Here is a 26938-nt window from a genome sequence, read left to right on the forward strand (position 1 = left end):
TCTCTATTCCACAGCCTATGATCACAAAGTTTGGGCAAAATCAAGAGTGGTTCCTCCCTAATTTATTTATCATTAATCTACCATTCTCTGACAACTTCATATATAAAATTTAGTCTTCCGGGACTGATAAATCACAGAATTTCCCAAAGACTAGCTTGATCTCTGAGCCCCAAGAGGGAGTACATCCTAACAATATGAAGTCTAGGTAATATAGCTAAAAAAATTAAAGTTTTAAAATTCTTATGGCTCTCACAAGTAAGCAGATTTCAGAATCTTCTGCTGCCCTGTGACCTTAAGATGATAATTATCATTCTTGTAAACTATCATTTGTCAAAGGATGTTTACAAAGTGCTTTCACATTTTGATTTGTTAATCCAAACACTGTATAAGGTTTAGTGTGTTTTACCATTTGGAAGCCTGAGGTTCAGACATTTCAGTTTGGTTAAGAATACTTATTAAGTGAATTGTTCAAGAATGTTCAGCTAGAAAGTGAATCAGAATTTGAACTCGGGTCTCCTGGTTTCAAAGCCCAGGCTCTTTTCATTATAATGTACCACCTTTCTAGCTTGAGTATTACTATGTTTTGACTGACTAAAATTACTTTTTTAGCAATCTATATGGGCAGGTTCTCTGTTCAGGGTTTCATCTTCATAGGTGTGTTGAAAAGGTCAATGAAGTGTCTTGTCATCTACGTAGACATCATCTCTAGCCAGATGGAGCCATCCTCATTCTTCAGTGATACTAGGACTGTGGTAAGGTATATGCATCCATATACATTTTTCTGTGGTTTAATCATAGTCTGCATAGTCCTGATCTTTTCATTCTTGGTTCTTTGTCACTGGCCACATGCTTCATGTCATATTTCACTGTAAAGTACCAGCTTCTGAATGCATCCCTTTTGTGCTTATATTATGCAGAATTGTAGGAAGTACATTCCTGAGAAATAGTTTACTAGTAATGGAACAAGGAATTGCCCAGTTAGCATCTGGCATGAGATTGCTTGACTTTTCCCCTTGATTATGAAACATTTTAAATTTTGTTAGCTATACAGATATTGAACCAGTCTCTTCCTTTTATAAAGATACTGGCAATTGCTCCATGATATCTGAACATTTTACCATTGTTCATTTTCATTAAGGTAGTACTTTTCTTCTTAAAGATTAAAAAAAAATTCCTTTATAGCAAGTATGATGGTAGTGGTATTGGCACTTTTTAAGTGCTTTTTAGCCTATAAAGTGCTATCATACATTATTTCACTTGATCCTCATCAGCTTTATTAAATAACACTGTATATTAAAAAGTGTGTAAGATCATTGAAGTATATTGACACATGAATAAGTTCTCTTCTCCATCCCTAGGGGCCAAAATAGAAATCTCTTTATTCTTTAGCTGTGCTTCTCATAGTCTTTTCATTCCATCCAAGCGGAATTCTTCCTAAGTTATCTTCTCATGCTATTTCTCTGTTTAAATTCTAAAAAGATCCCTACTACCTATCAAATCAAGTCCAATTCATCACTTTGGCTGGCATGAAAGCGTCTGCGTAATTTGGCCCTAATCTACCTTTCCAGCTTTATCCCCCAATATTTTCATCAGCCCAATACACTCTTCCTTTTCCTTTATTCCTTGCCTATTCTCTATGTCTATATTTGTACTATTATACTGTGAAATTTGTTCCATTTTTCTATTATTGGAATCTTTCCAATAAGCGGTACTAGCTCTTCCTCAAGGCCTTTCCCAGAAACTTCAGTCTGTTGGATCTCTTATTTTCTACAGCCACCTCGTAATAATTATCTATGCTATGTTCTGTAAGTTTTTGTATTCTGTGAGCTTTTCTTTATTGTATTTTTAATTATTTCGTATGTACTAACAACACTAACAGCTAACACTTACATAGCGCTTACTGTGCGCCAGATATTCTTAGTAGTTTATAAATACTTACTTATTTAATCCTTGCAACAACCCTGTGAAGTGGGTACTGTTATTATCCTCACTTTGAGGATGAGGAAACTGGAACAGAAAGATTATTAACTTGCTTAAGTTGTGGGACCAAAATATAAACCCAGGCACTAACTAAGTCTTGACACTGAGACTTGTTGAGGGCGGGCCAAAGTTCACATAGCACACCTCCCCCCAGCACAGAGCACCTATACTATTAATACTGCCTCGAATCACACTGGTTTTGGGGAGGCTTTATCCCAGTTCTGCAACAGGTCTGATGCCAAGGAGTGGTGTTGAAGAAAGTGAGTTCCTGATTAAGCGGCATGCCCATAAGAGGGTCTGTGCAGAGGAAAAGTTCCCAATCTGCATTAACAGCCTCCCCCTCTCTGTCAGCCTTAGCCTTCATTTAATTAGGCTTCTTTAAACTTACCCCTATACAATTACATAGAGGTCTCATAAAAGGCCTGATTTCAAGTTTTTGTAGCAAAAGTTTTATTTTTAATACTTGTATTTGAATATGGTCATGTCTGATTGGGGAATCCAAACCAAATTATAAGGCCAATATGTGAAGGTTTATTTTAAGGATTACTGGAAAAGCTACCATGCTCCACCCCCTGCCCTCCTGCCTTCCATTGCCCACCTGCTGTCGCTACCCTGCAGCCCACTTCCCCCTCTCCACCCGCAACAGTAATATAAAGTGAGTTGTGCTGTTCTCTCTTTATGAAAGTGGGGTGGAATGTCGAAAAACTAAGTGGTTCCTAATGTTAGGATTGTAAGAGAGAGGAGGCAGTAGTTCAAATATGAACCATAAAGGTGCTGCAGAGGTATGTGCAGGGTGTATCAGTAGATGGTAAAAAATCCATATAGGCTAAAAGGAAGATCAGCATTCCACTGAGGTTTTGTTTTTTTTTTTAGATAATTAAAAGAAATATACCCAAATAGGCCTAATATTAAAAATATTCTTCTCCTTCTCTAAAAGTGATGTATAGCCCATGATCAAGAGGATATGTGCTCTTAGTGTATGGATCACTGCTTAAGTCCTCATGGTTAGCTGCGGCTAGAACCTGTGGTAGGGAATGATTAAGAAGAGCAAACCCACTGCCCTCAAACCCTAGACCTAACTGGTTTTACTTTAATTGCTAAGGGTCTTGTCCATTAAAAGTCCTCTTTATTTTTATCATACAATAGTATCTCCCTATTCCTAAGTTTAATACAACATAAAACTAGATTTTCTGGTAGCAAAGACTATATTCAGGGAAGAATAATCAACTACCAAAGACTTAGGGTTTGAAATCATAATCCTGGAAAGTTACTTAATCTCTCTGAGCTTCAGTTTCCTCCTCTGTAGAATGGACAGGAGGATGATAATGTACATCACAGGGTTCCTGTGAGAATTGCTCTAACGTTGCTACCTCATCTCTCACCTCTCCACCAGCTACACTCTGCAAAAACTAATATTGGTGACTTGCAGGTCCCCAAACTAGAAGAGACTTGCTTTCATTCTGTCTCATCCCATTCTTCCAACTCTTTCATCTGGTTCATCCTTTAAGATTCAGTTTAGGCATCACCTCTTTTACTTCCTCTTTGTTGCAGGTTTTGTTCCTTCTATGCCATTTTCATAATAACCTAGTTATACCTCATCACACTTCTTTGCACTTACTTTTCAGTCCTCTGCGTTAGACTATGAACTCTCTAAGAGTAAAGTCTTATATGTCTTGTTCATTTTTTATGCTTTTGATGTCAAGCATGTTGCCTGGTATGTATTGCTTGATAGGTGGGTAGAAGGAAAAGAGGGAGGAATAAATAAGCTTGTATATGTGAAAGCATTTTGTAAACTATAAAGTGCTATGCACATGTTGTTGTCATTTTGTATTATAGTCCTTAATGATGTATTTTTAATACATTCTAAGTGTCCATTTTTAGAAAGCCTTGATCCTGCTGATGTAATTCTTAGGTATTGGCTATATTGTTACAGCATCCAGGGACAGCATCTTCTGTTACAGGATTATATTTTCCATGTTGTTTTCCAACAATTTAATTAATTAGGCTTAACAGGTTTATTAATCTAATTACTTCACATCTGTTTATTAAAAATATATATTTCACTCACATGTGGCTCCATAATGTCTACCTCAGTCTTTATTGTTTCACATTTATAATGAAAATAAAACCCTCTCCATCATACTGAAAATAGGTTGACTATTGTTTCTTCTTCTTGGAGCCTGTACTGAAAATAAACACCTCTAATTTTATTAGCATGGTAGGAGCTTAATGTTTAATACAAAATTATGCATGTATTAATACCTCTCTTCCGGTCTTTTAATGGCAAGGATATTGGATTCCGACTCGACTCACTACATACCATCCTGCAACAGGAAGTCCTGTTACAAGAGGATGTGGAACTGATTGAGCTACTTGATCCCAGTGTCCTGTCTGCAGGGCAACCTCAACAACAGGAAAATGGACACCTTCCAACACTTTGCTCCCTGGCAACCCCTAATATTTGGTACTGTCCAGAAAACATCTATCCGTTGCTTACATACAGAGTATTACCAGAGGAAATCCATCATCACACTCTCCATTATAAAGGCATTATAAACATTTTAGCATTTTAATTAATGTAATGATATGCCAGAGGTTAAAAAAAAAAAGTCCCTTTCTAAAGTAAATACTATTCCAAGTGAAGGTGGAAAAAATATCCAGTTTGATTATTATATACTTTCAACTCAGTATAGTTAGTGCTGTGTTTAACAACCCAATAAGCAGGTATAACATATGCCAAAAAAAAAAATCTCTCTTACCCATATACCTATACACATGTGCGCATGAAGGCCTAGCCGGTGCTTCATGTTTCTTTACCATTAATAGACTATGTAATAATTACATTGTAGAGACACCAAGGATAGGACATGGGGCATGGAGGTGAACAGTTGATTCCTGCTTTGTTGGGTGAGAAGAGATCATAGACAATAGACAATTCAAACTATCTTAAAACTTGTCAACCACTTGAAGTATTTGGGTCTAATGCAGAAGTCTCAGGCCATAATCTCTTAAAAAGAAATATACATGTATAGTAAAAAGGGATTATATATACAGAACTATTAATATCCTCTTCCTATTAAAGTATGAGTTTATTAAATGAACTAAATTATTGCTCCAACTGTTCAAGTTATATGGGCAGTTACATTCATTGGCCTCAGTGTTCTGAATTTATCTGTCTTTCCTGTCACATTGACAAATGCTTCATATTGTAATAGATAGCAAAGTATGGTGTTTTCCAAATATGTAGTCACTCAGATGTCATGATGAAGTAAAGCATCTTATCCTTTAAAAATATAAGAACTTAAGGAGCTGCTAGAAGGAAGCATAGGTTTTAAGAATTTTATAACTTTATATTCAAGTTTTCTTTGACCTCAAATGTCATTAAGCAATTCTGAGTCCTATAAATACGTTATAGACTTTGCTATAAACACATAAAAGTATATGATAAGATTTTGCTTTATGATATTACCAATATTGTCTAACAGTAAAGGATTCCAAGGGAAATTAGGGCAGGCAAATATTTATTAAGAAGCATTCTTACATTTTCTTTATAGTTTGACTATATAACTGTCTTCAAGTAGTGTTGATGTTGTTTTTCGGATACCCTCAGATACAGCTCCCCTATATTTACCTCTTTCTTATATTTTCACATTTTCATCTAAGCCTTCATTGCTTGAATGATGTATGTTAGTCTGTAGATTTATAATTGACCTAAATTTAATAAAAGTACAGATAAAATAAAAGTACAAAGCTTGTCCATATTACAGTCTGCAATAAATATGTATATTCCAGAATTGTGGTGATGGTTATTTAAAATTAATGATAAAATAAAATAAGATGACTTTATTCAAAGCAATTACTCATGAAGTATATATTATTTCTAATTGGAAGAATGCTTATATTTTCTTGAGGTATTATATGTTTTTTGCACAGATAATTAAAGTCTAATTTTAGGGGAAAAGACCTCATGATAGCTCCAAATATTAAAGGTTTTTAGTAGTAAAAATTAGTAAAAATTAAAGTTTTTTTAAATTTTATATTTGTAAAATCAGATTTTAAAATCTGTAATTTGTTTTTAGGTTAAAGAGCACATATCTTTAAAAAAAAAAAGGTTTTTTCAGAAGATACCTATTTATGTCCTTTACCTAAACTGATTAGCTCTAGACAGTGGGTATCTAGCAACTAGACAATGGTGCTAGATATTTTTTAACTGTTTCATATTACTTTTTAAAATGTCATATTTTATAAAGTCATACTTTATAAAGAAGCTAGCATTTTATCTATTTTAGGAAACCTGAATTGCTGACTAAAGTAACTCATCTTTCTCTGGACTGATGGATATCATTTTTTTGGCTTCTCTATTCTAGGGATGTCTCAGTGCTATTTGCCTTCATTAGTTTGCTCATTATGCTTCCCACTTGGTGGATTGTATCTTCCTGGCTGCTATGGGGAGTGATTCTATTTGTTTATCTGATCATAAGAGCTTTGAGATTATGGAGGACAGCAAAACTACAAATAACCCTAAAAAAATATAATGTCCGTTTGGAAGATATAGCAACAAATAGCCGAGGTTTTACTAACCTCGTGAGAAAAGCTTTACGTCTCATTCAAGAAACTGAAGTCATTTCCAGAGGATTTACACTGTGAGTTCATTTTTCATTTTATTTTTTAAATAATTCTTTTCTACTACATAGTTAAATTAGAATGTTACCTATTTTCATTTTTGTTTTGCATTTACAGAAAAAACTAGGTTTCTCTTTAGCACTTATTAAAGTCTGTTAACTGCTAAGTGAAGGAATAAATACATTATATATTAGATTTAATAAGTGGTATGATTCTTTTTTCTACTTTGAGAAACCAAAGTGCTTTGAGAATCATGATTATTTCTGTGTGTTACCATGTGATTACATAAGATAATATAGAGAGAGAGCCTTGATCCTCGCATGCAGTAGTTACCCAATAAATACTTGTTCTCTTTACTCACTGTCAGATGCTCTCTTTACTCAGTTTACATGATAGATGTATCTGACAAGAATTCATTTTGAAAAATCTTGCCATGTATTAATAATATTCTTTAGGTTAATATTAGCAGATACTTTGGCACTGATGTTCTCAGATACTCTCACTGATATTTAATACGGGAAATTAAATATTCAACAGTCTAGCTGTAAGTGTATTAAGCTACTGGATGGATAGGCTATTTATTCTATTATTAAAGGGAAAACACCAATTATGTTCCATATTCTATGCCAGACAATTTTGCATACAACTAAAGGCATACAATTATAAGCGGTAGAGCAAATGTTCAAGTTCATTCCATCTGCCTCTAAAGCTTGTTTCCCGTACACTAGGCTGCCAGCTAAGCACTTACAGATGACAGTTGTAGTATAGTATATTTAATAATTTATATAACTCATATAACGTCTGCAACCTATAGGTGGGAGAAAGTAAGTATATGGCAGAGAATAATTGTTGCTCTTAATTAGTTGTATCTGGAAAGTCATGAAAAGAGGCGGGCAGAAGAACCTTGGGTAGTCATTGCATCCTCCACTCTGCTCACTCTAGAGTAGTATCTAAACAATCTTGACATAAAAGCTGTATTTGGAATATCATGAAACAGGAAATAGGAGAGTCTCCAGTAATCCTCTCATTCTTCACTCTGTTGTATTCTGGAACAGTGTTTTAAACTCCTGAGACATGAGAGAGATTTTATAACTTCTCTTTCTGCTTAATTCAAAATGTAACAGTCCTTAGTGTCTGTTAATTTTGGTCCTTCCATTGTAGTTAAAGTCCACTTCTTGTTGATAGAGCGTAGCAAATATTGAGTGTCAATTTTTAAAAGTTAAAAATCGTACTAAGTAAGTAATATGGCTCCTTTGCATCCTGGACTTGCACAACAAGAGGACTGACAGGTTAAGCAAAGTGGCTCTGTGTCCAGTTAATGCTTAGGCCTGTATAGAGGATTCTGTGCCTTTTGTCATTGTCCCACTTTTACCCATATGTATAGAATTGGCATGAAGAGCTAAAATGGGCCCGTTAGGCATGATTTCCCTCTGGATTATGACTTCTATCTATTCAAATGCAGACAGACAGAAAAATTTTTGGAACAATTGTACTTCACTTGTCTCCATCTAACGGGAAAATGGATTGAAAAAATTATGAGGAATAATAAATTTTGAATCATAATTTTTTAGAAATATTTTCATTTTTAAGACTGAGTTAGTAAAATGGAACACAAACGATAGTGTCCATATATTGAAAATATTAGTGCTGTTTTATTCTACCTCAGCTTTTCCTCTCTAGCAAATAATTTAACCCTTCTTTGCCTCATTTCTTTATTTTAAAATAAGCCTATCCGTCATTGTCCTGTTTTTTATAGATTTTTAATGCCTGAATATGTTTAGTTTGGTTTAACATTTTTTTAAGTTTTGAGTTAGATGTCTTATTTTACAAATTTGTGGTTATAGTGTAAGAAATTTATAAATTCCAAATACTTTGTTTTACTATTAGGAGAGGTCACTAGTTAGGTGAAAAACTTATTGTCTGGAAAACTATGTAATATGAAATCACTCATAGTTTCATTTATAAAAGCATAATACGTTACATGGTGTTGTTGCAAATAGGTACTCCCCATTTATCTTTGGAAAAGTGCTTATGAAATGTGCCTCCTCTTGAACAGTTTTGAGAGTAGCTATGCTACTACGTAGTAACCCTTACTTTGCCTTTCTACTTGCATTCCCCTGTTGGCCACTGGTCCTGTTATCTTTCTGCGTCCCCTACTTCATTTTGAGTAGGTAAGTGCCAGTGGCTGCAGGTGGGTAAGTCATTTTACCCTACTTTTATGAATGTACAGAATGTATTTCTATACAGTATTTGATTGTTCTGTACAAATGACCAAAAATATGATTGATGAACATATGTAAATGCATATTAAGAATGTGAAAGTGTTTATAATTAAGGCTTTCATACTTACTGTAGACATAGGTTTTGAAAACTAAATGTAAAGTAGTACCACTTTAGTATATTCTGGCAGATAGAGTGTCTATATCAAAAAGTTACAGTTTCTTACTTAAATATTCCTACAGTTCTACTATATTTCAATTAAAATTTGTTGTTGCCCCATATCAGAGGAAGCCTTTATTCTTTGAGATTTTAATTTTTCATTTGTCTTTTTTCTGGTGGCTATATATGTGTCAGGGACATATCTATTTATGAGACCTGAGTTGGGATATTTATAAGCATTTTCTAATGAAAATCATGAAAAAGGAATTTTTTTTCCTAAGTTTAATAGAATTGTGGATTTAGAAAACAAAAACTTTAGGACACCTGTACAGTTGTATCACATTTTACTTTTCAAGTTTGCTTGACAGGGTCAGTGCTGCTTGCCCATTTAATAAAGCTGGACAGCATCCCAGTCAGCATCTCATCGGTCTTCGGAAAGCTGTCTACAGAACTGTAAGAGCCAACTTTCAAGCAGCAAGGCTAGCTACCCTATATATGCTGAAAAAATATCCTTTTCTGTCTATATGTAAGAATAAGCAATGTTCCCAGAGTCCTGAATATAGATATCATAGTTGCATCCTATAAAAGTTAACTGTAAACTGAAATTGCCTATTTTGAAGCTTATTTCCATCATCACTTCTATTTTAAAACTAGGGGAATGACAATAATAGACAGGAAGAAAGTTCTTCTGCTCTCATGTGGCTCATTTTTAACAAGGAAAACACTTGAAGTCCCTCCCTTCACTGGTCTAAAGAATAAAGTCAAAATAACCTGGCTTCTCTAGGTCAGACATTTTTTCAAATTGCTGAACATGACAAATTTGCGTCATGACATGGAAATAAACTGGCAACAGGAAATCCTTCCCCTTTCAAAAAACAGAGGCTCTAGAGTCAGATTGGCTGTCTAAATTTGGGCTGAATCAGTTACTGTGTAGGTGACCATAAGCAAGTTTCTTCACTCTCTGTACCTTGTTTTATTTATTGGTAAACTGACAATAATAACAAAATCTTCCTGACTGCTTTTGTTAGACCAAATGAATTGATGCATATAAAGTGCTTAGGCAGTGTCTGGTATATAATAAGCACTTAAGGACTGCATGACAGTAAGTCTGTCTCTTAAATTTACTAAATCAGGAAATTAGGTCTGTTAGAAAATAAAAGTGTATAAGATCTTTATTTTAGTTAAAATTTAGTTAGGTAAGTTATGAGTAAATGGGATACAAAAACTACTTTGTACCTTCAGTATACTGAGTATTGTTAACATTGACAAATATAATGCTTAAAAGTTTACAGAGTGCTTTATGTTCTATCATTATATCCTTATACAAACCTTTCCATCTAGATTTTCTTATCTCCACTTTATGAGAAAACTAAATAAAATCTCTACTTTATATGGGATTTACCCAGTGTCACACAATTAGTAAGAGGTGAAATTGTGTCTTGACTGTAGGACTTAGGACTTTAAACCTTTTCTATATATGTATAGATTTACTATATCTAGATACACACACACACACATACATACATACACATACTGTACTGTATTACTTCTTTGGAAATTGGGAGAAAGCACTTTCATTTTAGTCAAGAACTTGTCTATTCAGTTTGTTTACTGCCTAAATACCTGCCTGCAATGTGCTAGGAAGACAGAGCAAAAACCTGTACTACCTACTTTTAAAGACTTTTGAGTGTAGTCAGTAGATATTCATAATACAGTATAAGTGCCCAGGGTGCCTTCCAGCATAGCAGGACAATGTACTTGACCTGTGACTTCTGAGAAGACACAGAAGGCTTTCAGGGAAGCAACACCTGAGTTGACCCTCAAGGAATGAGTAAGGAGTTGACCTTGAGGATAAAAGTGTGCATTGCAAGTAGGAGGAAGAAAAGATACAGAAGGAAATAGAGATATGACAGTGTGGGATGTTAACTGCAAGTAGTTATTCATTCAGTGAATATTATGCCAAGCAGTTTGCTAGTCACTAGATATACAGTGGTCCACATAATAGACATGGTCTCTGCCTCGGGGAGCCTATAGTTTAGTGAGGGATTGGGAGTGAGGTGGGCTGAGAGGGCCCTAACAAAGATTGCAGATGGTATGAATTCCGTGGGCCAGTCACTTATCTAGATACTGGGAACCTAGCAGTGAACAAGATAGACAAGATCCTTGTTCTTATGGAGTTTGCCTTCTAGTGGATGATATAATTAATAAAAACTGAACAGAATATTTTCAGATATTTGCTATAAAGGGAAAAAACCCCAGGGGAATAGGATAGAGAGTGATTGGTGTGTTGCTGTTTTTGATTGGATGATAGGGGAAGGCCTTCAATTTAAACTTAGATTTGAGATGGAGTTCCAGTCAGATGGACCAGCGAGTATAAAGATCTTGTGGCAGGAGTGAATTTAGTATGATTGGAGTATAGAAAAAGGACCATCATACTCGAAGACTGAAGCACAGTAAGTTGGGAGTCGGAGTATGAGATGAGATTCAGAGGTAGGCAGGGGCCGGATCATATTCTCCATATAAGAAACCTTAAGGAATTAAAAAAGTATCCACCAACTATTTCTTTGGAAAGACCAGTAAGTTATATAAACCCTCGTGTGCCTGATCAAAGTAAAAAGAATAGAAATATACAAGATTAGTAATGAGAACAGAGCAAGAAATTAAAATTATTATAAAGGGATAGTATTTGTAACTTTGTGGGCACAACTTTGAAACTGTAGGGAGAAATGGATCATTTCATATCAAAACACAAGTCTCTAAAACTGACCTAGGAAGAATTCAGAAACTGGAGATTAATAAAAAGAATTCCATTTAAAAAAAAGAAAGCGGGCTTCCCTGGTGGCGCAGTGGTTGAGAGTCTGCCTGCCAATGCAGGGGACACAGGTTCGAGCCCTGGTCCGGGAAGATCCCACGTGCCACGGAGCAACTAGGCCCGTGAGCCACAACTACTGAGCCTGCGCGTCTGGAGCCTGTGCTCTGCAACAAGAGAGGCCGCGATAGTGAGAGGCCCGCGCACCGCGATGAAGAGTGGCCCCCGCTTGCCACAACTAGAGAAAGCCCTTGCACAGAAACGAAGACCCAACACAGCCAAAAATAAATAAATAAATAAATAATTAAAAAAAAAAAAAGAAAGCACCTGGTTATATATGTAAACAATGGAAAATGTGCAGCTGTAAAAAAGTGATAAAAGGTCTTGATACACTATTGTGGAATGATGTCCAAATTATGTTGTTAAATGAAAAAAAAAAAAGCGAATTGCACAGAGCAGTATTTATACTACCCTTCCATTTGTGTATAGAAGGGATTGTATATATGAGGGGATAAATAAGAGTGTGCATGTGTATATACACATATATATATCCCCACATACACACACATTTATATTTGGATTTCCTTTTATGTATGTACATAACCATAAAATATCTTGAAGTATACACCAGATACTGGTAACAGTGATTGCCTTTGCCTTTGGGTAGGTGAACTAGGTGGCTAAGGGATAGAGGTAGGAAGCAGTTTTTATTATACCCCTTAATCCCTTATAAATTTTTAATCCTATGAATATATTACTTATTCAAAAACGAAGTGAATGAAAAAATGTTTAACTCCCTGGTCCAGATGGTTTTGTAGTTTAAAAAAAAAAGCTATTTCAGAAAAGATTAGATAGAAAGCTACAGTACATCATTTTGTTTATGCCGATACTATAATCTCAGTTCCAAATAAAAACCAATCTCACAAATAGAATATTTATAGATTCTGCCTAGTACTATATCAAAAGATTATTATAATACGACAAAATAGGGATATGTTATAAATACATGAAGAGTTCAAATATCAAGAATTGTATGGATATAATTCTTTACAAAAACAATGAAAGTGGAGGAAATCACATAGTAATGTTGATAGATGCGCATGAGGAAGAGGAAGGCAGAAACAGAGCAGCCGTCTATGTCAACAACCTAGGTGGAACAGGCTTAGTGTTAGTTACATCAGTAGTTTTTGTTTCCAGGTAACGGTCAGGTAATGATGTCCTGCAGTGTGCAGACCTGGAGGAAAAGAGGAAGTATTTGCTGTAGGGTGGTGAGGGCCTGAGCCATGATACAGTAAAGTACATAATACAGTTTCAAAAGGTAGATGCGAAAAATAACTAAATTAGCACTTTAGCGCTTGTGAAGAGTTGAACTTTTAATTCGCTAGCTATAAAGATATTTTATTCTCAAGTATCCTGTAAGATTTGAGGTATATTAATATATTAGATTTTAAGATTAGTTTCTTTTTTAAAAAACTGATGTAAATCTCCTCAAAGTTCAGAACAAAGATAAGTAAAGGTAATTTTGGACAGTTTTATTGTACTCTTTATGCTTTAATGAAAAGGCTTTGTTGATTGCCTTAACCTAATTTAACCTACCCCCTGAACTCTGAGAGTGACAATGTAACCAACTACATCTGTGTGGTGCCTTTTAAGGAGCTGGGCCTTGGACTTAGTGAAGAGCAGATTTCAGAAGAGGAAGCACATAACCTTACAGATGGCTTCAGCCTGCCTGCATTGAAGGTAATCCATTCATGGATGGGAAGGGCCGAAGAAAAGATAGATGCATTTGGATTGTGCCTGTGCTTTCTGAACATAAATGGTGCACCTGTTTCTTCTGTTGTTTGCTGGATACCATTACCATAATAACCTTACTGATGTTTTTGAAACTGCCTTTAAAGAGGGACAGCACTGTAAAGATTGGATGAAGAGTGGAAATTCCCTGGCGGTCCAGTGGTTAGGACTCTGCGCTTCCACTGCAGGGGGCACAGGTTCCATCCCCAGTCAGGGAACCAAGATACCACATGCTGCTCAGTGCAGCCATAAATAAATGAATCAATGAATGAATAGAGGAGATCCTTATGTTCTGATATTGAAATACTTTAAATTCTTACTATAAGCATTTCTTGTATTAAATTAGAGTTTGAAGATAAATGAGTTTAGTAGGAACCCAATATACGAGTGATTTTATTTACTAGCCATTTGTTTCAACAAACATGGGTAAAGAACGTACAAGATCTGCATCTTTCCTTGGAAAATCTCCAAAATTCTTATTTAGAACAAAAATTTTTTCATATATTAAAAACCACATAAAAGGATATATTTGACTACTAAGAATTAAACTTCTAAACTTGAAATGCTGTATACATATATATTTTTAATTTTATTTATTTATTTTTGGCTGCGTTGGGTCTTCATTGCTGCACGTGGGCTTTCTCTAGTTGCGGCGAGCGGGGGCTACTCTTCGTTGCGGTGCACAGGCTTCTCATTTCTCATTGCAGTGGCTTCTCTTGCTGCTGAGCACGGGCTGTAGGTGCACGGGCTTCAGTAGTTGCAGGACATGGGCTCAGTAGTTGTGCCTCGCGGGCTCTATAGCACAGGCTCAGTAGTTGTGGTGCACGGGCTTTGTTGCTCCGCGGCATGTGGGATCTTCCCGGACCAGGGCTCAAACCCATGTCCCCTGCATTGGCAGACGGATTCTTAACCACTGCACCACCAGGGAAGCCCCAAATGCTGTATACTTTAAATGTAAATAAGCTCAGGAAAACAATTGCAGTGATTTATAAACAAAGGGCTTGAATTCTTTCTGTATAAAGAGCACTAAGGTATGTGAAACCTATTGAAGATAGGTCAGGTGTGTGAATTGCCAGTTCACAGAAACCAGAAATGGCCAATAAATGTGATAAAAATTTTCAGCCTTACTTGTATTTTGCCAAGGATATTGAAAGTTGATAATACTCATTGTCAGTGAAAATTCTGAGAGACCTCACACCAGTGGTCAAAGTATAAACTGCTTCACTTTAGCTGTGAATACCAGTCTTCACAAAGGTATGTACCCTTTACACCAGCAATTTTAAGCTCACAGATTCATCTCAGGAAGTAATCAAAGATATATGTTCATAATATTACTACGGCAGCAAATCTTCAAAATGAGTTAAAAGTTCAGTGATTTGAGATTGGTAATAAGATTTATGGTACATTCATTTAATAAACTGCTTTGGAGTTAGTAGTAGAAAAAAATAACATTTAAAAGCATAAGTTAAAGCATCTTACAAAAACTAACTGTATGCATTGTAAGATTCCAGTAGTATTTTTAAAAAGTCAAGCCAAATGTCTTTAAATTCCTTTTCAGTATTTAGCAAACTTCACTTAGATATTTTTTTATTTCTAGCCTTTAAACTTCACTTGATACCATGGAAATCAGTGCAAGTGTAGTTAACAGCATATTTTTCAAGATTCATTTTGTTTTGAGACCGTATAAACTTTTACATCTTTAAAATTTGCAGATCCACATAAAAGTTCTAGTTCTCCTGTTTGTTTTTCTTTCCAGTTACTTGAAATTTGCCTTGATTTATTTTTAACCTCATTCTAACCCATCTTAATAAATGGCATCATACAACTTACTAAGCTAGAAACCTGGGCACTATCCTCCTTATCCCCCTTTTTACCCTTCATGTATAAGCTATGAGTAGATTTTTGTGTTGGTCCCACCTTCAAAATACATTTTAAACTCATTCACTTTTTTTCATGTCATTTCCCACCATTCTAGTCCCAGCTGCCATCATTCTTACTGAGGCTGCTACAATAGTTTTCTTACTGGTTTCCTTAGTTCCCTAAAGTTTGTTTCAGAATGCAGTTTGACATTTAAAGTGCCTTAAAAATGATATATGCTTTAAATCAGTAATTCCACTTCTGCAAATCTTTCTTAAGGAAATGATTTCAAATATATTAAAGCTTTATATACCAGGTTGCTTATTAGCTTTGCTTATGATAGTGAAAAATGGAACACAGCCTAAATGTGCAGCAGTAGAGGAATAGTTGCATGAATTACACTAAGTCCAACATGGTGAACCATTGTATACCAGCTACAACTTGCTTATAAAGATTTTGTAAAAACTTGGAGAAACCAGTGAAACAATAAGGATACATAAATATATACTTACTAACTCTGTGTTTAGAAAAAGACCATGAGAAAATACTAATATACCAATAGCTACTCTTTAGTGTGGTTGCACTATAGGTAATTCCATTTACTTCCCAATTCAATACCATGACCATGCTTTACTCTATGATGGAAATAAAGTTATTTTCAAAGAACAATTTGGGAGATTCTTAATGATGAAAAAGCAGGGACTTTGGAATTGAGCAGACATGGGTTTATATTTTAGCCCTGACACTGACTAGTCATTTGACCTTGAGTGAGTTGTTCTTTGAACTTACCTAATCTGTAAAAAGGGGTTACCATACCTGCCCTACAAGGTGTTAGATTAAATGAGAAAACATACAAAATACCTACAACAGGGCTTGTTGTATAATGGTTAACCCAAAATGGTAATAGCTGTTACTCTTTAAGAAGGATTTGGGGAAAGAATTATGGTCATATTTCTTAATTTCCCTTTTAACTTATTTTTTTGTTTACTCATCAAGATGTCTCAGTGATTTCCCTATTTCTTTATGCTTTTTAAAAAGCTTGTTAAATCCTGGATTATATTTTGGCCCAAGTACAGGCAGCAAAAAGAAACAGTGGGCCTCCTGGAGTCAGACTTTCTAGGTTTGACTCTCACCTGACTGCTAATATGGTCTTGAGCAAGTCATTGTTTCTGCGTTCATAAAATGAGATAACCATAATGCTGATCACTAAAGGATTAAATATTTGCCAGTCCAATACCTGGGAGAGAGTAAGTGATTAATAAACGTTAGCTGATTTTTTAAATTGCATCTGACATGACCTACTCTAAACTGTGGGACTTGTTCACTTGTTATCTCTCTACTCCACCACCAATGGTACTGGTTGTAGCTGGATCCTTTTTGCTCACCCATATTATTTTACAAGTCAGACAAACTTTAGTATTTTAATTCTGCTTTATTTTGACATATAACTAATCTATAACTAAACTTGATGATTGTGTTGCATTGTTACCAGGAATATCGGACTCCAAAAGAAGCCTATCTTGAGACTTACAGAGTTTATAAACTGCTGAAAATCCCTGTAATGTTCAAAAACTGTGTAGTGCCACCTTGTACAGTTGGCATTATATCCAGATAAAGAATTTTAAAATGGATTTTGTAAGTTAAATTTTAAAATTCTTTCTCAAAAGAGCAACACTAACTAAAGCTTTTTTTAAAATGTAGTGAAAGATGGTTTACAAATAAATTGGGGCCTCTTGTTTTCCTTTGTAATCTTCATTGTGTTCTCTAAAGAAAATACATTTTGGGGTTGTTTCTTTTTTAATTGTTCACATATCTTCCCTCAGGAGAACTTAGGAATTGCAAGTGCTGCGTCTTTGAAAAGGAAAGAAACTTCCTAATTGCATCCTGAGGAGAGACATGTGAAATATCTAGTACAGAGTCCTTATCCCTCTTTTTTTCTTAGTTTAAAACTTTAACTAGTTTTTTTATAAAATTATTATAAAGAGTGTATTTCCTGCTTTAAAAAACAAATCTGCATTTTGTGAAAATACTTTTTTTTTTTTTGCCATACTGTGCGGCTTGCAGGATCTTAGTTCCCTGACCAGGGATCGAACCCGGGCCATGGCAGTGAAAGCACCGAGTCCTAACTACTGGACTGTCAGGGAATTCCCTGAAAATGCTTTAAATCAAAATTTCCTAATTGCCCATAAACTATGGTTATCCCCTCATCCAGAGCGGCTTCCCTTATTCAAAGAACAAACAAAAAAATGTGTATTTCTGAGTTTTGGTTTAATTGTATAATATGGCAGTGATTAGATAATAAATTTGTCTTTTTTAAAATGGCAGTAAGCTATGCCAACTTGATTTTTTAATTGCTGTGGTCTGAAACTCTGGAATCATCCTTGTTGACACCTTTACTCATAAACAGTCTGTCAAGAGATTCTGTCAGTTGTCTCACCGCTACTTACCTCTTACCACGAACCACTATGGTACAAGCTACCATGTTAACTCCCACCTGGATTATTGCAGTAACCTCCTAACTGTCTTCACTTGTGCTCACCTCCCTATGATCTCTCAACACAGAATGATCTTGTTAAAGCTTAACTCAGATAATATTACTCTTCTGCTTAGAATCCTTCAGTGGTTCCCCATTTCTCTTAGAGTAAAAACCAGAGTTACTTCAGTAACTTCATCCCTTACCATGCTCCCCCTTGCTTACTATGTCCCAGCCGCATGGACCTAGCTGTTCCTCAGATGTGCCAAGTATACTCCTACTACAGGACTTTGCACTTGAACCTTCTACTCCCTGGAACTCTTTGCTCATGGTGGCTCAGTTCCTTCAGATGAATTTAGAGACCCTCCTAGCCACCCCTCCTTCCCTTTGCTTCTCTCTCCCTCTTCTTCCCCTCACATATACACACACAAACACACATTTGCTGTTCCCCTCCTCTGCTGTATTTTCCCCATACCCATCAGACAAGAAACTTATTTTACTTGTTAATATCTATTACTCCCCCTACTTGAATATAAGCTTCATCAGGGCAGGGATATTTTTCACTTTTGTTCTCTGCTATATTATCAGCACCTAGAGTACTGCCTGGCACATCATAGCTGCTCAAGAAATATTTGGTGAATGAAAAAATAAAGGATAAAGAAAATCATTTTAGTAACAAAATTTAATGGTTAAATAAGAAGACTTGTGAGATACCTTGTATTTATATTTAAGAATCCCTAGATAGTGTATCTTCAGTGATTTAGAATTTTGGCCTTGCCCATTTAAAAAAAAAATGAGTTAAAAGTAAAATAGGTTTACATTAAATTATCTTAATTCATTATTTGCATAATTTTAAAATTCATTTAATAAAACAGTTTAAATAATGTCCATTTTCATGGTTATAAAAAATTGGAATCTAAATTATCCAGAGTGGTAAATTATCCTCTTTTTATTGTCCGCTAACTCCTGTTCATACTAGATTGTATTTGTTTGTTTGATATTGTCCTCTTGAACAGTACTATCTGGAGGAATCCTTTGCTGCCAGACTCAGGGTGCGTCTTACGAGAATGAGTGTTGTAGTTTCTCATGCTAGACATTCCTGAGTATGATCACCCTGGGACTGATTTTTATGTTTTTTCTTAGCTGTTTCCTAGGCCAAAATAATGGTATAGTTTGAAGCCCAAACTCTGGCTCCATCAATGAGTTGTTTCTTTGGACTTATGTAGGTCCATCATTCCTGCTGTCTCCTTTTCTCCTTTGTGTACATTTTTTAAATAATTCATCAAAGAACATTCATTTCTAATTAGCTGTGTCTCATTCCATCAGCATTTCTCTTTTAGGACAGAACTGTACTAAATTATATACTGGTATTAGCTGCTATATTATGATCAGAAGTTCCCATGTGCCATGACTATATAATTTGACGTTAACATTCTTGGCTACTCTTAGAGTTAGTTCAAACTCAGCTATATTCATTACTTAGAATAAAGTGAAAAGTTTAAACCAGAAGTTAAGATAAACAAATCTGTAGTTTGTTTTGTTGTTTTGAATGTTGACCAATATTTTTTATTGATCTAGTCCTTTTTTCTTGTTTTTTTTTTTTTTTTTTTTTTAGGTTTTGTTCCAACTCTGGGTGGCGCAGAGTTCAGAGTTCTTCAGGCGGTTAGCCCTGTTACTTTCTACGGCTAATTCACCTCCTGGGTCCTTACTTACTCCAGCACTTTTGCCTCATCATATTTTATCTGATGTGACTCAAGGTCTACCTCATGCTCATTCTGCCTGTTTGGAAGAGCTTAAGCGCAGCTATGAGTTCTATCGGTACTTTGAAACTCAGCACCAGTCAGTACCCCAGCGTTTATCCAAAACTCAGCAGAAGTCAAGAGAACTGAATAATGTTCACACAGCAGTACGCAGCTTGCAGCTCCATCTGAAAGCATTACTGAATGAGTAAGTTTAGAAGCCATGTAAGGAAATGTCCCCATGATTAGCAAGCTTCAGTCTTGTGCCATTGTGGTTGGCTTATGTCCTAGCTAAAAAGCAGCAGCAAAATTGAGACATGCAGCCTAAACGATGGTTTAAAGGTACAAATGTAGCAGACAAACAGTGATTTGTAAGTACTGTAATTTGGGGGAGCCATTTATAGTTTTTACTTTACCTGATGTCAACAGAAAACCTAGAAAGATAGGACAAAAGCAGAGAAGTATTATTACATACAGTCGATGAGAAAAATATTGCTGTTTTTCTGAATAAATCAGAGCAGGTTTGGACATTTTTCTATAGCATAGAACAAGTTTTTTGGCCCCAGTTGAATAATAAAAATGTAGAATCCATAGTTTATATTTGTTGATCTACTTTGATACTCCGCCTTAGTGAAATGTAGGGTCCAGTCATTTCAGTGAAATTTTTCTGTAACAGATACTCATAGTATAGGACTGGATCAAATGAATGATTGGGTTCATGTTGTATTGTAATCAGGGGAAGGTCATAGGAATTTAATGAGTTGAGAAGATTGTAGTTGATGTACTTGACCCTGGATACCAGGCAAGAAGTAGAAGGGGGAGGGCAGCAATTGATTTTGTAAGATAAGAAAATGGGCCAAAAGGACTTGAAGTCTCAGTAAAATCAAAAAGCTAATTTACTGGAGTGAAGAAGGAGGTGATGTACAAGGATAGGAAATTAAGGTCAGAAAGACATTTTAAGAAGAGAAGTTTTTACCCATCAGTTCAAGGTCTGAGATAGGTATATAAGTTTGATGTAAAGATTACAGCATAGGGAAAAACTAAGAAACTGTGAGGCAGGGATGTGCCAGTGGTCTGTTGCTGCTGTTCTAAGAAAACCCTGTCTCCCACAGGAAATATGGGAGATAAGGCAATCTCCACTTGAGTGGGTGGCAAAAGTTGGATCATCATGAGAGGAAAAAAAGATTTCAGTGGAAAGACTGTGTTAGGCAAAGCCAGGGTCTATAAAGAATTAATGTTTGGCAATAGAATCAGAAATATACAGGGCGTAATGGAATGCATTAGCGTGAGGGAAGGTGGCTCGAGAAGGAGGAGTGCTACACTGGATGGACATGAAAATGATAAAGAAGGGCTTTGTACCTTGGTCAGGGATTATGAATGATGCATGGGAAGTATGTTTCCTATTTAAAAATGAAATATTCTATGTATGCTACTACATGTCACCTTTCAAAATACTTTCACTAGAGAGCAAACCAGTCACAAACCATCATATCTGATTTGCCCTTTAGCACTGCCACACACAACTTTTAAAAGTGTTATCTAAAAAATTTTGTGTTTCGTCCCTCCCTCTCGCTTGTCCCCTTTGCTATTCCCACTCTCACTTGCCTACCCTAGGACATTAACCCTTTAACTGTTCTCCTGGCCTCTAGAGTGCAAGATTAATGTTTCTGAGGCATATATATGCTTTCTTACTTATCTGAAAATTTTCACTGGTTTTGGACTATAACAGCTTAGACTAAAGTCTGTATAAAACATTCTACAGAAAGGATTTGCCATAACCTGACTACAGGCTGCTTTCTGTCTTTATTTCTCACTTCTTTCCTTCAGTCCCGCCAAACTGTATAAATGCCTTTCCCCATGTACCATCTACAGTGACTTTCCTCGTCTTCTGTACATGCTCCGATTTTATCCATCCTTCAGTGCTGCCTCAGAAGTACCTCTTCCTTAGCTGTTCCCTGACTGGACCCATAGCTGGTAGTAACTTCCCCCTCTTCTGAATTCTTATAAGCCTGTCTTTATGTCTCAGTCATTTTGTGCCTGGATTTAGCCCAGCTTCACAGCTTACCAGCTCTATGACCTGGGCAAGTTTCTTCAACTCTCTAGACCTAATTTGGAATGGAAATAAAATGTTAATCTTAATTTTTTATGGTATTGTATTGTATATGTATAATTCCCCTGATTTGGTATAAGTTTCTTATAAGTAGGAAATGGGTTTAATTTATCCTTTCAGTTTGTAAAATGCCTGGTATGTATGCAAGAAATACTTGTTGAATAAATGTATGAATACTCTTCATAAGCTTTTTTAAAAATTGTGGTAAAATGCACATAACATAAAATTTACCATTTAACCATTTTTAAGCATACAGTTAAGTGGCATTAAGTACATATATATTGTTGTGCAACCATCACCACCTTCCATGTCCAGAGCTTTTTTCATCTTATAAACTTATTTCTTAAATCAACCTTGCGAATTATACATTTCAGTTCACAGTTCATAGAAGTCTGTTGCTGTTTTTCTTTATTACTCAGGGTAATAATTTTTGAAGATGAACTTGAAAAGCTTGTTTGTACTAGAGAAACACAAGAACTAGTGTCAGAAGCTTATCAAATCCTAGAACAGAAATTAAAGTTGATTCAGCCCCATGTTCAAGCGAGCAACAGTTGCTGGGAAGAGGCCATTTCTCAAGTGGACAAGTTGCTACGAAGAAATACCGATAAAAAAGGTACCTATGAGAGAGTTCTTTTGCGTACCCTTATCAGATATGCTTATTCTTCTCTGGTAAGATTTTATTACGTGTACTTCTTATCTATGTGATGAAACTGACTTGACAAAATTACTTAGTTTACTAAAAAAAAAAGTTAAATTTATATGTACAAATTGACACTGAATATAAAGCCTTGGCTCTTATTTTTGTAAATAAAAAATGAATATGCTTTGAAAGTTCCCTGAATCATATACCTCCTTTTTAAAAAATTGAATTAAACAAATAGATTTTAATAGTGTTATTCCATTATTAGGACTTCCAGAAGCTCTTTTCCAGTTAGGGTAATAATGAGTTTGGTAGTCAGGGGCCAGAAATTGAGTTTACTTTTAAGATAAGATACTTCAGTCATTTAAAAACAGTATACAAATGCTATGTTGGCTGGTACTGCATATTTGTTATTATTATTGGATCTAAAATGTATTAAGTGCTGTCTGTTTGTGGGAATGTAAATTGATACAGCCACTATGGAGAACAGTAGGGAGGTTCCTTAAAAAGCTAAAAATAGAACTACCATACAACCCAGCAATCCCACTACTGGGCATATACCCTGAGAAAACCATAATTTAAAAAGAGTCATGTACCACAGTGTTCATTGCAGCACTATTTACAATAGCCAGGACATGGAAACAACCTAAGTGTCCATTGACAGATGAATGGATAAAGAAGATGTGGCACATATATACAATGGAATATTCCTCAGCCATAAGAAGAAACGAAATTGGGTTATTTGTAGTGAGGTGGATGGACCTAGAGTCTGTCATACAGAGTGAAGTAAGTCAGAAAGAGAAAAACAAATACCGTATGCTAACACATATATGTGGAATCTAAAAAAAAAAAAGGTTCTGATGAACCTAGGGGCAGGACAGGAATAAAGACACAGACGTAGAGAATGGACTTGAGGACACGGGGAGGGGGCAGGGTAAGCTGGGACGAGGTGAGAGAGTAGCATTGACATATATACACTTCCAAATGTAAAAGAGATAGCTGGTGGGAAGCAGCCGCATAGCACAGGGAGATCAGCTCGGTGCTTTGCGACCACCTACAGGGGTGGAAAAGGAGGGTGGGAGGGAGACGCAAGAGGGAGGGGATATGGGGATATACGTATGCATATAAGTGATTCACTTTGTTATACAGCAGAAACTAACACACCATTGTAAAGCAATTATACTCCAATAAAGATGTTAAAAAAAAAAGAAAATGTATTAAAATGTGCCGTTATTTAATAGGAGCATCAGAGTGCCTTGTACTGCTAGGTAAAAAGGCAGTCTTGAAACTTTCGGCAAAACTGCTTTCCTTTGGACCCAGATTTTATACTTGTTTTTACTAATTTCACTAATTCCATTGTAAATGGCTGACATATTAATCTTTAAACTTATGCTACAAGTCAATACCATGTTTATCCCTTGGAACCTTATTATGAGGTTAATCAGATTTATGTATAGAAATTGTATTGCTGCCAAAGGTGAGTAATGCTTTATCATCCTGTTAGTCATTGTTTTGTTTACAGCTAGATCTGTAATACTTTGTTTAATGTCTTAAACAAACTGAGAAAGTCCTTAGATAGTAAAAGTATTAACTTTTTTCAAAGGAAATGTTAACAAGCTAATTACCAATATACTACCAATAGATTTCCTTTATATCTCAAATGTAAATGGTGAATAATTCTTTCTCCAAAGGATAAATATGCCAAGAATTTTTAATATGTGCAAATATTTATACATATTAAACTTTTTGATATGACTCTAGAGCTTTTAAGTATATTTTCCATAAATAGAAACACTCAGAAGACCACTGGGTGTTAAAAGATGCATCTCATTCACCCCTCCCTTAGCATACTCTGAGATGTTGAATCTTAGTCAGTCAAACATGATTGTTAAAATTGTCTCCAAATCATTGGGCAGATGATAAGCCATTTCATGATATCCTCTGTATATGTGGCTTTTGCTCATAGGTGATAATGGCATGAAGTAAGATACAAGTATTCACAAACTTTTCTCACTAAAATGCCCATAGTAGCCTTGGCTACACAACTTGAAATAAAACTGTTTGTTTGAATTTTTTTAAGAAGCAGGTGCTTTTAGTTAGCCATATCTTTTTTTTTTTAGTTATTTCAAAATTATAGGAATATCACAAGAGTAATAATTCTAAGTACTGTTCATCCAGATTCCCCAGTTGTTGACATCCTACCACATTTGCTTTATCTCTCTGTGTATCTGTCTATAAATTCTTTTGGTGGTATTATTCTGAACCATTTGAGAGTAAGATACAGACATGAAACCCCATTACCCCTAAATACTTCTGTTCACATTTTTGAAAAACAGACATTCTTTTACATACCCATAGTATGCCATCAAAATCAGGAAATAGCCCAAGGCTCCTTCAGCTGATGAATAGGTAAGCCATTATATCCACCCATACGATGGAATACTACTCAGAAATAAAAAAGAAGTGAACTACTGATACATTAATAAGATGGAAGATTCACTATGCTAATCAGAAGAGGCCAGACTCAAATCACTACATACTGTATGATTCCATTTATATGACGTGCTGAAAATGATAAAATTTAATAGGAACAGGAAGCATATCAATGGTTACTAGGAGTTGCATATGGAGGGAGGAATAGGGTATAAGGAGGCAGCATAAGTAAATGTTTTGACGTGATAGAACTATTCTGTATCATGATTTTGGTGGTAGAGGTGATTACATGACTCTAATTTGTCTAAACTCATAAAATTGTATATACAAAAAAGTGAATTTTATGAGTGAATAAAATAAATTAGCTTAAAATTTTTTCACCCACTAGTTTTAGCATCCATTGATAGTTCTTGCTTGAATTGGATATTACTGTGATGGTTGCCAAATGGTAATTTTCTACTTCCATTTTCCATTTACACTTACTAGTTGACACTCTATTATAAGGTTAAACATCCCCCCCCCTTTCCACTTATTTATATCAATGTGGATATATGGATTCTTATTTTATTCAGTAGATCATAGTTTGTTACTTTTATATTGTATTGTTGCCCAGGTTGTCCAATGTTTGACCAGAGGAAGCCCATTCAAGGTGATTCGTGTCACCATCATTCTTTGAGCACTTCTTTACTTTGTCGCATACTTTCCCTGCCTCCAGCCATAACATCAGCCTTGTCTCCAAGAAGCCCTCATTCCTTTTAACGGAAAATGACATTTAGAAACCAAGATCTAGGTGCTGGGTATGCTCAGAGCCACTGGGATGTTACTTCTTTTACCACTTCTCAGTGTACAGAGCTGTGAAATACATCTGCGTATATACATGTATACACTCCATCTCTATTTCTGTATCTGTCTATCCATATATGTTGTAAGCCATGAGTTCATACCAATACCTCCAATTCAATTCTAATACCACATAGTTTATTCTGGCCTTCCCCCCTCTATATTTGTTCCTCCCTTTTGTGATTACGAGAAGCTTGGCTGTCATTAGTTTCAATATATTTACTTATTTACTCAATCCTTTGTATGTAACCAATCGCCTGCTGCTGTGGGCTAAGTCACATTTCTGCTGATTCACACCTATTGAAGGTTCTTCCCACCCCAGCCTAGTTTGCTTTGACCACACCAGCCCATGCCAGCCAAGAGTCCCCCCAACTCTGTTCCCAACCATGTATCTATCATTACTCTAGAAAGGTAAAAACCTAGAGGCTTAACCCCTGCTTCTTGAAAGTAGAGAGATAATGATAAAAGATAGAGAGCTGGACATGAGGCTAAGTAACCCCGAGATTAGATGCCAAACACCAATTTTAAATAATTAAAGTTAAGCTCACCTGGGTGATCTTTTCAATCTATTTACTTGTGAAACTCATTTCCAATCCTAACTTCTCCTGAGAATAAAAATAGTATAAGCAAAGTGCAAGATCAAAGTTTGTTTTTTGTAGGGAACAGTGGGTCTGTCTTGAGCCTGTTTCTGTGCCATGAACAAAGTTGATTGTTCAGCGAGTATTTAGTGTACCTACTGTGTGCCAGATACTATGGTAAGGTGAAAAAGGGAGAGAAAAAACAGGTTTTTCTTCTCCAAGAGTTTAACTTAAATTGTAAATCTATAGATATTACTCTTGTTAACTTTAATAGATGTTCACTCATTTCTGTGTTTCTTTTTAAGGCAAACCTGAAATGGCATGTGAAAACCCACACTGTACTGTGGTACCTTTGATGCAGCCTCCTCTACACATTGCAGACAAGGATCCAATCCCTGAGGAGCAGGTAAGGGTGAAAATTGCTTTTTTTTCCCCTAAAGAGTTTCACGTACATAACTTACCTAACTTTCTCTGTAAGTGACATGGGTAAGTTCATGTAAGTTGTTGAATTTATATTTCTAATGAACTTCAAAATCACAATACGATGTATTGAATTTATATCATATCATTAGTTCTTAGTGCCTTGAATTTGGATCCATTGAATCTACCCACACATTTTCCTGTTTATATCTAATTGTCCATTTTTTAAACACTCAAAAGTGATGAAATGCATTAAAAATTAGTGC

General features: G+C 35.6%; 1 protein-coding gene across 10 annotated transcripts in view; it reads left to right on the top strand.

The window, feature by feature from the left end:
- The window catches only part of VEZT (vezatin, adherens junctions transmembrane protein), a 72841-nt gene that overhangs the window by 39629 nt on the left and 6274 nt on the right, over positions 1-26938 (top strand). For 5 of the 10 annotated variants that reach the window (XM_036865534.1, XM_036865543.1, XM_036865536.1 and 2 more), the window contains 7 exons: positions 4269-4444; positions 6348-6623; positions 9339-9488; positions 13384-13531; positions 19528-19859; positions 22181-22374; positions 26558-26658. In XM_036865534.1, coding sequence (XP_036721429.1) covers positions 4269-4444; positions 6348-6623; positions 9339-9488; positions 13384-13531; positions 19528-19859; positions 22181-22374; positions 26558-26658 — 1377 coding nt within the window. Of the gene's footprint in view, positions 1-656; positions 753-4268; positions 4445-6347; positions 6624-9338; positions 9489-13383; positions 13532-19527; positions 19860-22180; positions 22375-26557; positions 26659-26938 lie in introns of those variants that run through there. The other 5 variants (XM_036865535.1, XM_036865544.1, XM_036865542.1 and 2 more) reach the window with 4 other exon arrangements.

Source organism: Balaenoptera musculus, chromosome 10 (genome assembly GCF_009873245.2).
Source record: "Balaenoptera musculus isolate JJ_BM4_2016_0621 chromosome 10, mBalMus1.pri.v3, whole genome shotgun sequence".
Classification (NCBI taxonomy): domain Eukaryota; kingdom Metazoa; phylum Chordata; class Mammalia; order Artiodactyla; family Balaenopteridae; genus Balaenoptera; species Balaenoptera musculus.